We start from the raw sequence: 17556 nt of genomic DNA on the forward strand, positions 1-17556 counted from the left end.
CACATTGGGAAATGGTTCCACTAGCACATATTTGAGCTAAATCTGCCCCCTCCTCTCAGTCATTCATGTTCTAGTGGGGCTTATTGCCTGAACACAGAAAAGTAACCTGCAGACATGTTTAGAGAACATGTCCCGAGGAGCTTCTCTGAGCCTCTCTTCTTCCAGAGGGGAGGAAAGTGGTGACCGGAGACATCTTTTCAGTTGTGGTGCTAAAATTATTATAGTGGTTGATTAAAAAAAACACAAAAAACTCTTGTAAGCTGTTCTGAGAGTCCCTTGGAGGGTGAAGAATGGGATAGTAACTCTTTTAATCACACAAAGCCACGCAGACTTCCATTTGTATATAAAAGAATGAAATGCACAGATACAAGCTATTCAGTGGTGTTTGAGGGAACATCTCTGAAGAGTCAACAAAATGGAAATGCCTGCAGGAGCATTAAAGTGGAGATGGAAAGGCATAAAAATAAACAAATACATTATCCACTGTGGCTCTAATGTTACATTATGTAGCCAAGTTCAGGACATGCTGCATATTGTGGGAATTGACAGCATCTTGCTTGCATCTACCCCCTTTCCCTGCATAATGTTACATTAATTTCTTTTTTACCTGCTGGTGTGTATTGTTAAAGTGATTGAAGGTGAAGTCCAGGGGAAAGGGTGGTAAGTCCAGGTACACAATGGAAGTGATAAAATCTGTAAGTAATTATCTGCAGTTCATAAGACATTTGTTGTTAAAATTTAGCTAAAAACAGACAGCCCCCTCACTGCCATTCAACTATTGTCACCTTTCCATTACTGAAATCTCTCCCTTTGCTGTTGCTGTTATCCTCCCTTAAAGTTTAGGAATCAACCTGTGTAAAAAGGAGCTCTTACCGTGAATTTCTACATCCAGGACCCTCGGAGGGCATTGCAATATTCTTATCCTTAAGGATTAACCCCTCCTCTTCTGGCAGTAGGCAGGGCTAATGTCTTGCTCGCCTCCTCCAGAGGGAGGAGTAGCCCTGTTCTCCAAACTGGTACTAGAAAAGCAGACAACCCCCCCCCCCACTTCCTCAAAAAAACAAAAACTAGAAAAAGGAGATAATCAGCACACCCCTTGGCAAGAAAAAGGCTAGGTCAAATGACCAACATGTTAACATCTCAGCTGAAGAACTACCCAATAAAGATGAAAAGGAACACTACCACCCCCACATGTGTGGCAGTGGCAGAAGCCCTACAAAACATCTCACCCTCAACAACTGGACTGAGGAGGTGGGGGAATGCCTTTGGAGAGTCCTGGAAACAGAAATTCACGGTCAGAATTCCCTTTTTCCCAGGACTCCCGGAGGGCATTCCAATATTCTTATCCTTAGGGGTGTCCTAAAGCAAATTCCATCACTGGGCAGGAATCCAGCTGTCTGACCTTAAAATTGAGCCACCCGTTGCAAAACTCTCCTCCCAAACGCTGCATCAGTAGAAGAGTATTTGTCAACCTTGTGATGCCTAGAAAAAGTGTGTACAGAAGCCCAAGTGGCAGCCCTGCAAATATCCTCAATAGAGGATCTACCCCACAAGGCCGCAGATGTGGCTGCTCCCCTGACCGAATGAGCAGTCAGCCCGTGAGGAACCTGTTTCCCAAGACTAACATATGCTACCTGAATACAATCCTTGAGCCATTGGGAAATAGTAGACCTGGACACCTTTTTACACAAAGAAGAATCCATGAAGGACACAAAGAAAGATTCAGATTTTCTATGTGCCTCTGTCCTATTGAGATAAAAATGGAAAGCCCTCCGTACGTCTAGCCTATGCCAATCCTTTTCTTGCTGGTGTTTAGGATTAGGGCAAAAAGATGGAAGAACCACCTCTTGGGATCTATGGAAAATAGAATTCACTTTGGGAATAAATGGATCAGGACGGAGCACCACTTTGTCAGAATGAAAAACACATAACTGAGGGTTAGAGGACAAAGCCCCCAACTCCAACACCCGGCGAGCAGATGTAACAGCCACTAAAAATACCATTCTTAATGTAAGAACTCTGAGGGAGACTTTCCCCAAAGGTTCAAAGGGGATCCGTCATACACGCGTGAGAACCCAATTTAAATTCCAAGAAGCAAACCTATGGATAGGAGGAGGATTCAGTAACACTGCTCCTTTTAGAAACCGGTGGATATGTGGATGGGAAGACACTCACTCCACCCCCACAACTCAGAAAACTATTCAAGGCTGCAGCCTGCCATTTAAGTGTATTAGTGCTTAAACCTTTTGAGAGGCCAGCCTGTAAAAAATCAAGAATATCCTGGACCTATCCCATTTCAGGATTCCTTCTTTCTGTCTTACACCAAACCAAAAAAGCCCTCCAAGTATTGGAATATACCCTATTGGTTAAAGCTTTGCGAGATGCTAACAGGATTGTAAGCACCTCTGAAGAATAACCTAGTCCCCCCCAACCAATTCCACTCAACCTCCAAGCTGTCAAATGGAACATATGCGGCTGAGGATGAGTCACTGGACCCTGTGTCAACAAGTCTAGCCGGTTGGGAAGTCTCCAACATTCTTGGGTGGAGAGGCTGACTAGATCTGGAAGCCATGGTCTGCATGGACAAAGAGGCGCCACCAGAATTACCTCCACTTTCAGCTCCCGTAGATGTCGAAGTACCTGTGGAAGCAATGGTAGGGGTGGAAAAGCATAGAGGAGTCCTGGAGGCCATGGCGTCACGAGTGCATTTCTTCCTACTGCTTCTGGGGAAATGTCTCTTGTCATGAACCAGGGAAGTTTGGCATTTTGTGGTGTGGCAAAGAGATCTGTGTCTGGCAGTCAGAATCTTTGGACAATCTGATGAAACACCACTGGGTGAAGTGCCCATTCTGCTTCCTGCATCGATTGAGCCAATCAGCCAAGAGGCTGGATTTCCCCACCAAGCGCTTAGCCTTGATTGATGCCAGATTGTGTTTTGCTCATGTTAGAATCACACATGCCTCCAAGTCTAACATCTCTGATTTCAATCCTCTTTGTCTGTTCAAAAAGCCTTGGCTGCCATATTGTCCATCTGCACCAGAATGTGGTGATTCCATATTTTGTCTTGAAACTCCAACAGAGCCAACTTGATGGCTCATAGCTCTAGCAGGCTTATGTTTCTCTTTGCCTCCTTCACTGACCATGTGCCCTGAGCCACTTGTGACTCTGTGTGAGCTCCCCAACCTAGGGATGTACGAAAGTGACTTACCTTTCGTGGATTATGTTGATTATAGGGGGGGAGGCGTTCCGTCCCTCCCCCCGCAATCCTCGACGGGGGGGGGAGGCGATCCGTTCCTCCCTCCCAGAATCTTTGATGGCTGGCTGTGCTCTGCGGCAGCTCCGCAGAGCAGCCAGCCAGGCCCAGCCCAGCCCAGAGCCGTCCGCAGCCGGATTTCCAGCCGCAGAGGGCTCTGGGGGGGGGGAACCCCCACGTATGCAAATGTCGGCGGCTACGGCCGCCGCCATTTGCGTTCCTTATTTTTGACTGTCTGAATCTACGTAAATATTTACATAGACTATGATGGTGAAAATAAAGGGGAATGCAAATAGCGTAGCGGGCGCTATTTGCATCCCTTTTTGATTCACCGTTTTAGCCTATGTAAATATTTACGTAGGCTAAAACGGCGAATCAAAAAGGGATGCAAATAGCGCCCGCTACGCTATTTGCGTTCCCCTTTATGTTCGCCGTCATAGTCTACGTAAATATTTACATAGAATAAGACGGCCAAAAATAAGGAACACAAATGGCGGTGGCCATAGCCGCCACCATTTGCGTACGCGGGTTTGTTTGTTTTTTTAAACCCACCCAGCCATGATAGGCTACGTAAATCTTTATGTAGCCTATCATGTCTTCTTCTTTTCTTTTTTTTTTAAACAAGACTGGAAATGGAGGTGGCGGCAGCAGCCGGTTGGAAGACCAGCCGCCGGAGCCGGAGCTGCTGCTGCCCGGAAGATCCGCCCCAGGTAAGTCTTGTCCCGGGGGGGATCCGTGGGGGGGTGGCAGGCCGTTCCGCCATGGAGTTCGGGGGGCTGAATGCACTGGCATTCAGCCTCACCGAGATCCGTGGCGGAATTCTCTGACATCCCTACCCCAACCAAACATGCTGGCATCTGTGGTGATGACAATTCTATCATGGTTTTCCAGTGACATTCTGCAGATCAGCTGGAAGGGCTCCAGCGACCAACCTAACGCAGTCCGCACCTCATGGAAATCTCCACCTTGAAGTGTTTCTTGCATGCTATGTGACTCTGGAATGGGTGAAGAAAGTGCTGCAGAGGTTGAGTGTGAAGATGTGACCAACTCGCTATGTCCTGACAGGACACCATCAGGTCTAGAAGTTATGCCAGTGACATCAAGTCTATGTGGTTTGTCTATGCTGCTTCCTCCAACATTTGGAGAATTTTGCCTTTTCTATCCTCTGTGAGGAACATCCAGAATCACCCCCAAGTGTTCCAAGCACTGTGTCAGTACTAACAAGCTTTTCTGTATGTTCACTTTGAAGCCATGTGCCTGGAGACAGACCAGAGTAGCCTGGACATCCTGAATCCCCTTTTCTCTGGTTGCAGAGCAGACCAGAATGTCACCTAGGTATGGGTACAGGTAGATCCCTTCCTGTCCCAGATGAGCCACTAAAGGTCCCAGGATTTTTGTGAATACCCGTGGAGCAGACGTCAGCCCAAAAGGCAGTGCCCTGTATTGGTAATGTTTGTGATGGTAAACAAAAAAGCAGGAACTTCCGGTGACTGACCCTGATTGGTGCATGTACATAGGCCTCCAACAGGTCTATTTGAAGTTAAAAAATCGCTTCCTGTCAAGGCGATTACTATCGACTTCAACATCTCCGTTTTGAAGTGGCGTTTCCGCCATTTTAAATTCAATATAGTTCTGGTATCCCCGTTTTTGTTCAGAACCAAGAAAATATTTGAGTAGATCCCCAATCTTTCCTGTTCCTGTGGGACCAGTTCAATTGCCTGAATGTCCAGCAGGTATTGAATGGCCAGCTTGAAAAGCCGATGTTTCTTTGGATTCTTGGATTTGGGAGTCACCCAATATCTGTTCCTGGGGTGGCGAGCAAATTCCAGGGCATAGCCCTGTGAAACTGACTCCAATGCCTAAGCATCTGTCATTGTCAACAACCATCGATGAGCAAACTGAAGAAGTCTGCCCCCGATAGAACCTCTGGCGTCAAGAGGAATGTAGCTTCTTTGCCTCTTTGTCTGAGTTTGCTGATGTGTTTGTAGTCTGTACCTGCTTCTTGTACATGTCTCTGGTTCACAGCCACTTGGGCTTATGATCTGAGAAACCTCGGGACCTAAAGGAGGATTTGTAAGAACAAAAATTGGTCTGAGCCCTGGCCTTCTTTTCCTCTTTCTTGGATAAGGGAAATGCCTTCTTTTTGTCCTTTCCTTCCACCAGAACTTTCTCGAGAGGCTCCCTGAAAAGCTTGGGACCCACAAAGGGAGAGGTAGCTAGTTTAGCTGGAGAGCCCAGGTCCATGTCCCAGCTGCACAGCCATAAGTTTCTGAGAGCCATGTCGTTAGCCACCATAGCTTTAGATGGAGCCTGAACTGCATCCACGGAAGAATCTGCCAAGAGCACTGCTTTTGCGGAACCCGTCCTTCACAGGTTTGGGAATAGAGTACAATTCTTCCAGATCTTGTGCCCATATGAAAGCTGCCCTAGCAGACATGGAATTTGTAACTGATGCTGTAAAGCCTAATGCAGAGGCTTGGAAGTCCTTTCGGAGTGCAGCCTCTACGCATTTATCACATGGATCCTGTGGCCTGCCTTCTCCGTCTGCAGGGATAGTGGTGGTGGAAGTAAGTGCTGCCACAGGTGCACTTACCAGGGGCACCTTGAGCTGATCCATAACTTCCTGGGAGAGTGTGTACAGTTTGTTAGCTAATCGGTTGGAAGGCCTCCTTTTGGCAGGATTGTCCCACTCCACCTTATATATCTTCCTAAAGAAGGGGGGGGGGAAGGGACTGTAGTAGGGATTTCTTCCTCTTGAGGAAATACTGCCTATTCCCTCCTTCTGTCTCTGTTGTCTTACCCCCAGTGATCTGTACGGCCTGGCAGGCTTTAACCAACAAAATTGGGAACAATTCTGGCTGAAATGTCTGTTAACTTTGGGAACCGCCTGTGTTAAATCTTCCTGTGATAGTTCCCCCTCCTCCCTGAGCTGAGAGTCAGACAGAGCCTCTGAGCTATTAGGGGAGAACTGAGGAAGAGCCTGAGAAACAGCCCTGTTGTCCCCTCCTGTGTGGGATGGTTTAGATTTAAGTGCCTTGGAGCGAGAAGCAGTTGCTTTCCCCTGAGCTGCTGAAGACTTTTGTGCCACCCTCCAGCGTTTGCCCCCCCTGCCCTCCCTACTAGACCTGGAATCAGATCAGGAAGAGTGTCTGGAGGAGGGGCTCCTAGAAGAGGAGGGGGTGGAGGAGGGAGATCTACATCCCTTCTTATGTTTGCAATGAGATCTGCCCCTCAAATGTCTAGGTCTGTGTCTTTTCTTGCCCTTATGGGACTTCTTGGGAGGTGGGCAGGGAGACCTGTGGGAGAAATCCCTGCCTACAGCCCACCCATACGTCATAGCCCCCCTCACTTCTTTGAGGACTAGGGTTTGCACCCACTGAACAAACTCAGGGTGTGCTCTATCCCCACTTAGATCTGGGAACTTGGGGCAGAGGGGTGAAGATGCTCTACTCACTCACTCTACTGATATACCTTGTGTCAGGGGGCCCTAGCCGGCCTCTTTCAGTCTACTCCAGTAGCCAACTCCAGACACAGACAAAGGATTCTTTTCAAGGCTTTATTCCTTTTACAACTTAATAACTCTATCACCAGCGACTAAGCTATGAACAGCAGAGTAACCTATGCCCCGGGTTGGAAACAGTTGGTCCCTGTTTGAACGAAAATCACTTGCAGACCCTGAACTTACGGGCTAGGGAGAGTCCCTCCCCTTTTCCCTTGGGTCCTCTCCTTTCTGCGCCCTCCATAGCTTGTCGCTCTTTGCGTCTGCGTCGAGCATCCAGCCAGCCCTCCTCCCGCGCTCTTTCACTCCCAGAACCGCTATTTATGTCTGGAATGCTGGCAGGAGGAATCTCTGCCAGCTGCAGGGCCTGGGAGGGATGAGCGCGCTCCTCTCCCACGGACGGCTGTTCCTCCTCGGAATCAGAACTGCTCTGAGGCTCTATGGGCTCAGTGTCCACCCTGACACCTTGTTCCTGGAGCACCCTGCAGTCTCGGCTGCTGCTGGTGGAGGTGGCCAAGTCAACCATGCTATGGGATCACTCAGTCTCCATCTCCTTCCAGCGGAGTGGAGAAGGAGAAAGACGCCGAGGCCAGCACCTGTCCCCTGCCTTGTAACAAGAGGAGGTGGCAGGGCTCACTTTCTTCCAATTGCCTGTGCTGCAGAAGATTGGCAGCGGTGGGAAAACGTACCCTGTTGCAGCCTCAGTGGCCCCACAATGGAGGGAGACTGGAGGCTCCTCAAGAATCAACAAACATTCCCTTTGTTTTCTGTGTGTAATCCCCCACCGCCCTAACTAGCCTGTTGTCAAGGGGGTGAGGGAGGGAGCGGAGAAGACCTATGACTGAAGAAAAACAAGCAACTGACGGAGTGTGCCTAGAGCTCACCCGAGGCCCTGTTGTATTGCCAGTAGGCAGGGCCAGTCTGAGCTAATGGCGGAAGAGGAGGGTTTAATCCCGAAGGATAAGAATATTGGAATGCTCTATGAGAGTCCTGGGAAAGTCTAGTAGTAACTGAGGTGGTAAACCAGTAGTTGGTAAGTACAACTTAAGACAGCATGGGGGAGGACGACTCCATTAAAAAACCTTCCATATAGAAAACTAGCACGTCAGGGTAAAGGGTTCTAGCCTTGTCTTCTCTCTGACATGCTACTTTAAGTGCAGGGATTTGATTTTTATGGAGGAGCATTCAATCATTTGAGCCCCCACTTATCATCTGAAGTGATACAAGTCAGTCACAGGTTCATCAAAGAGTGAACAATAAGCTAAGGTTGCCACCTTTTGTTTACATAAATTATGGCACCTAGAACTGAGTGACTCTGAACTGAACGTGGAAAGCAGTCCTTCAGACCTCTAACCTAAAGGGAAATGCCCTTGAGCATACACATGGTTCTTCTTTTCTGAAAGGAGTAATTCCTCCACAGCTGTTCAGACTTTTGGCTGTGCTGTGGAACCTGACGACTTTGAGCCTTATCTTCAATAGGGCCTGTCTGCCTAGGGTAACAGTGGCCCCACAGACAATGAGCTGGTTGGATGACACAGCCCGCTATGGGTTAATTAACCCTCAGGGCGCCATGGCACATGCCGTCCACCGTGATTCTATGCAAGCCACGGCTGGGGGTTGCCATGGCTTGCCATGTCATCTGAACCTGACTGGTAGGGGTTATTTTGATGGTTAAACAACTCTCACAGAACCCATGGGAAATTAACCCATGATTGGTTGCCATGTCTTGCAATCTGGCCCAAAGTATGGCTTGTGAGGTGGCCTGGAGCAAGATGTCAGGTAGTTACTTAAGTGAGAGGCAAAGGCCTGGATTCTGCTCTGGGTTGGCTGGTTTGTTTGCGTAACAGCTGGGAGGTCAACAAATATGCACACAGCTCACCAAACACGCCCCTCAAAATGACACCTTCCACCTCCATGATCCTCTTATTAAGAGGGGAGTTCCATACAGCCACACAGCAAGCTTACAGGCAAGCTTAGAATCAATCTGCATACGCCTAATATAAGAGGAGAGAAAAGAACTGATGCTACTCAGAGAAACTTTCATGAGACAAAGAGATACTTGAAAGATTAACCTGCTATCACAAATTGCAGAAGCAAATAACTTCAACTGACATAACAATACATAGAAGACTACCTAAAGGAAAAGAAATTAAGGGGATGTAAATGAAGAACTTGCCACTAAAAAAAAAAAAATGCTATCACTTTGCTCGGGAAGTGCTACATTTCTAATTAAAGCCAGACACTGAAATTTGAATGTAGCTTGACAGAGAATAGAAATGTATTCAAAAATAAATCAGCTTCCTATTGAATTTGAGGAGCTGCCTCAGAACACTCTAGTTTTCTTCTTATTCCAAGATCTGTTTTGTTAGAAAAACTGAGAATTAAATAAAGACACTGGCAAATGCAGAAGACAAAGATGTTCCAGAGCTGGGGAAACAATTAGAGCTTATCATGTACACATGGAAATTTACTGCTATGAAAGCCATGAAGCATGCATAATTATGTTCCCAGTGGAGGCTTATTAAGAAAAATGGGAAGGATGACGATGCTTTGGCAAAAATAAATCCCAGAAAACTAGAATAGGGCAAGTATAGTCAACCCTCCATTTCTTTGTTCGTGGAAGAAGGCAGACATGTATAAATAGCCATGAAGAAGAATGAGGTGAGTCACAAAAGGTGATAAGAGTACTGAAACACCTGAAGTGCATATACATGTGCAAAACATTTTATGGAGCATTCCTCCCATATAAAACTAGCAGAAGTGGGCAGACTCACCAAACTTTGATTAGTAATATTATCCATGGTTGGTGGACTAGTTTTTTGGATGCCCACGAGTGATCTAATATGTACTTACTACTTTACTAATCTGAAACTCGGACTGAATTCATACTACAGACCAGATAATTCTGGAATCTGGGGCCATTTCAGAGCATTGTTACAGAGACATAGCTCAATCAAGAAATACACCCTTCCTTCCTTCCTTGGTTAACTGAATCAAGAAAACAACTCTGAAAGAGATATTTCTTGCTTGTGAATGGCTTTCCTTTGCCAACTATCTGAATCCATGAATTACAAGTTCATACACAGACTTGGATATTCGCTCATCACACCTTAAGCTAGAAAAGCAAAGTCTTGTTAAGTGTCCTTGACAAGGGAGTCTTGAGAATCCTTCTTCATGAGGCGAAGGGAAGCAAAAGCATTGATTAGAACAATTTTTGTTCATTCTTGGTAACTGCCCAAGGTTCTCTCCACATGTTCAAAACAATGGGTCTGTTCACATGATCAAATAGCTCACTGTGGTTTATTTAAGCCATGGTGGGCTGTGCTGCATGTCAGTGGACATTCTGAATATTCAAGCAGCAACCATGGCTTGTTGTGACATCTGAACCCAGCAGGGGTGGGTTGTATGAGGGTTAAACAACCCTCATAGAACACATGGCCTGTTTTAGGATTATGTGGGGGTTATTTAAGCCTTGTACAACCCACCCCCGATGGGTTCAGATGACACATGCCACAGTTGCGGCTTGAATTTTCGGAAAGGTGCCTATGGATGCCATGGCTTGTCATGGCTTAAATAAGCTATGACAAGCTACAGTGGCTGTGTGACCCCAGTAAACCCGCAACAGTAAGCCCGCCTCTGAAAATCTGGAAGCTATGGACAGTACAACTAACTACATGCCACTCATGGGCTATGAGGTACAGGACAATTAGGTACTCAAATCACAGATGAATTTGTTGAACATCTGAGTTAGTAATTGCCCCTGTAAGCAGATGAGAAATTATTCTGGTAAGCAGATTGTCTCTGCTCTTTCATCGCCATTTGCCACTGCCCTCCAACACCTGCCACATTATCATTATATGAGCCAATGTGGCATAGTGGTTAAGAGTGCTGGATGAGGACTGCGAAGAAATCCCACTGCATAACCTTGGGCATCACTACCTCTCAGCCTAACCTACCTCATAGGGTTGTTGTAAGGATAAAACGGGGAGAGAAACTTGAGCTCCTTGGAGGAAAGGCAGGATATAAATGTAATAAAACAAACAACAAATGCATACAATTTAAACATAGCACTCTTCCACAGCTGGAAAGAGCACCACAGTATTATCTATCCTCGGTTCATCTCCCAACTCTAAAACCATGGGGTGGCAGCTAGGGGTCTCCCATGCTATGTCTAGACAGGTGGGGAAAAAGGCAATGTAATGGCAATTGTGGGGTGTCATCCGCTGGTAATTTATAACAACAGGAAGGAGTAGATGCGTAGGTATCCACCACACTTTGCAAGGCTACAATAGATGCTATTCATTATGGTTATGACAACATCAACAAGCCCCATTAACATCCTAGTTTCCAGTCCTTTGTGTGGGCACTCAACATCATGACCAAGTTACCCAATTCTGGCCTGTACAATATTTGGTGAACTACGTAACAGGGTTGTTTTGACAAACAAGATGAAGATTGTATAGCAGTATCAATATTAAAAATATGGCACTGCAAAACAAAAAATTGAGAAATTTGCATGATGGAGATGGCATGTAGACATCAGGTTCTCTGCTCCAAACACGAAGTAAATTTACCAGAATTCTAAGAACTGATACGTTCATATTTTAAAATTTCTACCCCCCACATGGCTGCAGAGAATAAACTAAAAAAAAATCTACCACCAATTCCTAAAGAAATATGTATAAGTAATAAGGTATATGTAAGCAAAAGTTTGATCTAGTGGCTTAGATGGAAATAATGTCTTCATGTCTGTGGCAGGTATCAAATTAATGCTGGAAGATATGTTGAACATCTGTAATATCAGGTGAGAATGTCTGGGTCAAACGGAAAAACCTCAACTAAAACATAGTTGGTATTTTGAACTGTTGATGGAACTCTGTTCCTTTGAGCAGGGAATGAAAAAACTCTCTTCAACCATGATGGTGAGAAACAAAAAAATATTTTTCAACAAAAGCTGGGATTCTCAGAGTTCCATTTAAAGCTGTGGCAAGACAGGGAACATGCTTTTGGTAGAGCATGTTGCCATCTCCTTTTTACTCAAGCTGCAATCCAATTAAAGAAATTGGAAATTTTAAAAAATCTAATTAATCATATGAGTTTTCCTCAATTCCTCTATCAATTGAAGCATGTGGGTACAAACTTTCTGAAGGAAGAAGCTCACTTTCCTTGTTAATGTATACCCGAGTTGTAGTAAGCACCATATTCAAAGAGATATTCCTGACTACATAAGAAAAAAGGAGGGAATGCCTCTTTTTTATGCTTGCCATCAGCAGTTTTTGTAACTATTGATATGAAAAAAAATTTCAACAAATCTTTTGCCCAATTAAATTGGGAGCACCTCTTTATTCTATTTTTTAATTGATCAGTCAAACCAGCTAATTGGTTAAGCACTGCAGCCCCATTTTTAGGTGTGCAATTCTTCCAAGCTATAATAATGGGAGTATTGTGGCCAGTACCAAGGTGCCAACCCCGCTGTCCTAAAACAAGCCTTCACTTTTTGCACGACAAATTAACAGTATGGAACAGTTGGAATCACAGTTTATTTCCCCATTCTCTCCACTTGTACAATTAAGTGTATGCATGGTTATTAAAAAATAAGGCTACCATAGCCTGTCCCCATAATATATTACAACATTCAAAATGCTTGGTTTCTACAAGTGTCACAGATGGGGGATGGGATGATTGGGGGTGAACAAATTGGACCATGTGTGGATAGGCACTGTTGTCTGTTGCCTCCAGTTCAATAATTTCAATGTAACTTAGATCAGAAGAGACAGGAAGTCATTATTTATTGAAAGTTTGGTGGCCTGTGTGTGTGTGGGATAATTAAGTAGTGTCAGATCCGCTCCCAATCAGCGCATATCTGAATCACAGATGGCACCCTTACTTAGCTGGCAGGCAAGAGAGGTGACTGAGGAGCAGGTGGACTTGGAGATCAAGTTGCTTGCATGCCCTTAGAAGTGGTCCTTTTACATCAATGTAGAGGAATTATTGGTTATTGGACAGGCTGTTCTGGTTGGTTGTAGAGATGACTTCAATCTTTGGAGTGGTAAACTTGCCTGAACACATAATTCATTTCAAGAATTAAAACAAAAAGGGCTAAACCAAATTTTACTTGAGGGCTTCAAATTAGGAAGACACATGCTCAAGGTGTTCCAGTCAGGATTAGAGAGGGTGTTTTCCTCTGGTGCGAATCTAGGAAAAAGGCCAGCGGTGGTAATCCAGAAGGTGGCTCCACAGCACGGCCCTTGAACAAATCCTGGTATAAGGGCAAACCTGCCACCATGTCTATCAACAGAGGGACGCCCTGCTTCCATGTGTGGCTCAATGAACTTTCACCATTCCTTTTTCAGTATCTGCTTTTATTTAAAAGAATCCATTTCTCCCCCACCCTCCTCATAAAAATTAGACAAGCAATAGAATCAGCAGCAGCAAAGTCTGTGGAGTTAATATTGATGGTACTGAATTCACTGGTACTTCTCAGAGTCCCCAGATGTCCTAAGCGTGTCCATAAATGAAAAGACCCCCCAAAATGTGATCACTCTGAGAAGGAAGAGCAAGTTAGCTTCATTTTTGTGCCCCACTGAGAATCCCAGATGAAAGCAGGACCAAGTATTCAAAGCCTTGAGAGAGAGAACACCTTTCATACCAGTTCCAGTACCTGGTTAAAAGAAAAGAAGAAAAGTTAACATCGGGGAACAGACCTCATTTCATCTTCTTCATGAACAAACGTGTAGCTTAGGGTGAAACTAAATGTGATGGAAGCAGCCACATTTGTTGTTCACATAGCTGCACGTATGAAGCAGGACAGGAGTCCAATTTTATCCACAGGGTACATATGAAGTGAGTGAGCAGAGCTGGACCCCCTCTCCCACCATGCAATTATTCACCCAAACTGCTCTTTTCCCCTGCCCAGCTCCCAATAATCACAAGGTACTGGGCTAGGGGGAAAAAGCACCTGAAGCAATGGAGGATGTTGGGGGTGGGGGAAGGCGTGGTGGGGAGGGGAGGGGATCATCTCCACTCATCTGTGCACCCCTTTTAATGACAAAATTACACATGACCCTATACACTGCTTTATCTAGAAACAGAACAGAAAAAATAGTGGCTGCCCAATTTCGTTTAACCCTCAAAAGTGTTCTGGTCCCTTTCCTTCCCATGTCCTCTAGTACAACAAATCACCGAAGAAGCCCTAAGTTAGAGAGTATGTTTTCTGAGCCCAATTCAAAGTTTTGGTGCTGAACTTTAAAGCCCTAAATGGCTTGGGATCAGAGTATCTACAGGAACGTCTTCTTCCATATGTACCTGCTCAGACCCTCAGGTCATCTTCAGAGGCCCACCTCTGAGTGCCCCCGCCAAAGGAAGTTGAGGTGGGTGACTACAAAAGAGTGGGCCTTCTCAACTGTGGCACCCTGTTTCAGGAATGACCTCTCCAAGGAGGCTTGCATGGCACCTCCACTGTTACATTTTTGGTGCTAGGCAAAGAACTTTATTTTCTCCCAGACATTTTACAGACTTTGCATGAAGATTTTATGGCTGTTTTGTAGATTGTTATATTTGTTATTGGGTGAACTGAAAGTATAACAAATAATTAATAAATACACTAATATGGTAATCTGCAATGTTACAGCCCCATTGTCAAAATGTTTCTCTGCCAAGAATAGCGAAGACTGGGGATAAGCTCACAGCCGGTACTTCTCATAACTGCATTGGTTTCAGGCTTCATGTAGTAACTTTAATCCAGAAAGTTAAAGCTGAATTGCCATACATCCCAGATTTGGAGAGCAAATGTGTGATTCAAGGCTAGTGGACTGAAAGGGGGGCAAATGCCAGGCCCATGGCAAAGAAGAGTCATTTGAAAAGAACAAAGAAGTGGGAGCACCTCAAGCAGGGGTGGGGAATCTTTTTTGGTGCGAGGACAAGCATGCTGGGGGCCACATGCCAGCAGCAGGCAAAGTGCATTCAAAACTGGGCACCCTCCCTCCTGAAAACGCCCCCACCCTTGCAATTAGGCTTTTTAAAAGCCTCCTTTTGGCACCGATGGAGGCTTTTAAAAAGCCGAAATGCAGCACAGGTGGAGGAGCAGGGAAACTGTCAGAGATGAAAGATAGGGAACAGAAGCTGGCAGGCCAGATAGGGGACCCCCCAGTAGGCTGTTAGGGCCACAGGCCAAAAGCGCCCCACCCCTGACTTAAACCAACCCCATTCATGCTCCTTTCCTAGATCAGCTATAGCAGCAGGTGATCTGTTGCTGGCCAAGAGAAGGACAGATGATCAGCAGGTATTCTAGCTTTTAGCCCAGTTTCCCTCTTGCTTCATAATTCATCCAGCTGACACCTGAAAGCGATTTCTGGTTGTTCTACAGGTCACGCACAATGTTATCAGGGCAAAGGAATATAGGAATAATTGGTTACATGCTATTGACTTGGAACACAATATTGAGTTGGGTGAAACATTCACAGAGTCAGATGGCTGGAATCAGTTTATCCCAACAACAGGAATGCAGCAATATCCTTAAAGATCACTCCGTATCATCCAGATTTGAGTGCACCAAAAAGTAGAGATGCACCTTAAGAAAGATGAATGCAGGACAAGTGGATGGCCCTTTAATTTTTGTTCCAAACTGAAAAGGTATTGGGGGAGTGGGGGGGGGGGGGAGAAACAGGAAGGACAAAAGGCCTAACAAGCCCAGAAAGGGTACGAAAGAGTTCACTAAGGCTGAGGTGGAGGTCAGAGGCGAGCTGAGTGGGAGGGTGCATGCATACCTCATCTGTTAAGAACACCTCACATGATCCCGGACAGTCTTTCATGTTCCACCGCTTGGACTGTGCACAACAGAATATTCTAGCTGCAGCTTACTGCATTCCACAGAGGCCCTCAATGGCGGTGCCTGCCGGACATCATTACATTCTACACCTTCTTCCTGATTGGACACCTCTGATCTCCAACTCACACTATTCCTATCTCCCCAGCCTGCAGCAGATGCAAATAAGTCATTTTAAATTATAAACATCTGCAGTAAGGAGGAACTCCTGGAATGGCCTCTTCCAATTTTCTGTGACCTTGCTGCTACCAAGAGTCAGTTCTTTAAAACTGAGCAGTGTAGATTAACTTACCTTAATTGTACCCTGACTGTTAGCAGCAATCAGCACATTGGACTCCTGAAAAACAAGGAAAGATATTAGAGCTATGCTGCAGGAAGTAGAATAGGTACAACAGGTACTGTTTATTTTATGATTTAAACATGTTTGATTCTGGAATTTCAACTTTAAAGAGAAGTTCATAACCTCTGAAAAGACTGCACCTGAAACAGTTTGGGAACAGCAACAATTAGTGACATTTTATAATTTACTTCAAAATAACTGACAAACGTGAAATCATCTCCAGATCTGTGCACCTGGGAGGTAAGTAAGAAATATAAACAGTTTTCTGTGTTCTCTGGCATGTGTACAAAAGTTCTCAGGTGCCTCAACTAAGCTCAGTAATTGCCCACTTGGAACAAACATAAGGAACGTCTTTCAGAAATTATTACAACAGCAGAACACAAAACAGCTTAGAAAATACATGTGATCATAATTTTGATATTCCTTTAACCTCCTGCCAGAACTCAGATAGTTTATGCCCACTTCTAATATTTTTAATAGCATTTCAGTTATTCACCTGGTTAGTCATTGGCTGTGTTTGCACATAAAACTAACCCATGGAGCTCCCCTCTTCTCCTCTGGCATGGCTGTGAGGAGTTTGAAAGCTCTTGCTACACTTTCAGACTAACCAAAGCTTGTCATGACATCCAAATGGCCATTTGTCTTAAGCAATTATGGAAACAAGCCGACTTCAAATCATAGTTTATGAAACTGGCTTATTTTCACTAACCATAAATAATCACATAGGGTTTGGACTATGGTTAATCTAAAACAGAATTTCCAATCTTCTCCTCATGGTCAGACTTTAGGAGAAGGGAATTGTGGAGGCTGTGAGCCCAGACTTACTGGAGTTTGTTATAGGAGTGCAGACATACTGTCTCTCTGTATTTGCGCTTTATACTTCGTTGGCATCACCCTTAGCTAAAAAATCCATTTTGTTCTGAAAGGGCAGCAGAGTCAGAGGCTCAAAGGTTGCCAGGAATAAGAGGAGAGTTTTGGATGGCTGTAGAGGGGTCAGAATCAATTGCCTATGCAATTCCATCATTGATAACATTGTCAGAAGTTGCTCTGTGCCTACCTGACTGCAAGTCACCACCCAGCCAACCCATGACAGGAGCTGTCACACAATCAGCCAGTCCAGCGCCTTGGCAGGAAATATGACCCAAAGCTGAAGCATTCCCACTCCCAGAGATCAACTGGTTAGAGTACCATCTGTGCACCCCTTCTAATAACTTTTGTTTTGCATTCCTCTATTCAATATTCTTCCATAGCATGGTTTACAACTCTCATGTTAGCTAGCTTTAACTCAATCAAGCAGCCAGGAACTTCCCTGAGTTTTTCTCCTTTCACTCCCCAGATGTTTTGGCCTACAGCTCCCACCAGCCCTAGTCAGCATAACCAGCGGTGAAGAATTATGACAGTTGTAGGTCAAAACATCTGGAGGGCCATAAGTTGCCCACTCCTGCCTTATCTGACGGTCTCATAATTTTATTTATTTATAGTATTTCTAAACCATACTTCATGCAAATGGATTACAGGGCAGTATATAAAAGACATAATGTTATTATAACAAATAAAATAAAGACAATCTTCATACAAACAACAAACTGAAAGGCAATCGAACTATAAAGCAGACAGAGGCAATATGATCACTGACAATG

At 45.0% G+C, this 17556-nt stretch overlaps 1 protein-coding gene across 4 annotated transcripts in view; it reads right to left on the bottom strand.

Moving 5' to 3' along the window:
- Nucleotides 1-10962: 10962 nt before the first annotated feature.
- Nucleotides 10963-17556, bottom strand: part of COP1 (COP1 E3 ubiquitin ligase) — a 241920-nt gene continuing 235326 nt past the window's right edge. For 2 of the 4 annotated variants that reach the window (XM_084851212.1, XM_084851211.1), the window contains exons 19-20: nt 15869-15913; nt 10963-13413 (exon numbers count right to left, since the gene is read on the bottom strand). In XM_084851212.1, coding sequence (XP_084707338.1) covers nt 13396-13413; nt 15869-15913 — 63 coding nt within the window. In that variant the 3' untranslated portion in view covers nt 10963-13395. The remainder of the gene's footprint in view (nt 13414-15868; nt 15914-17556) is intronic. The other 2 variants (XR_014790395.1, XR_014790394.1) reach the window with 2 other exon arrangements.

The sequence above is a fragment of the Heloderma suspectum genome, chromosome 4 (assembly GCF_057233095.1).
Source record: "Heloderma suspectum isolate Gila_16-S chromosome 4, 16-S_ref, whole genome shotgun sequence".
Lineage (NCBI taxonomy): Eukaryota > Metazoa > Chordata > Lepidosauria > Squamata > Helodermatidae > Heloderma > Heloderma suspectum.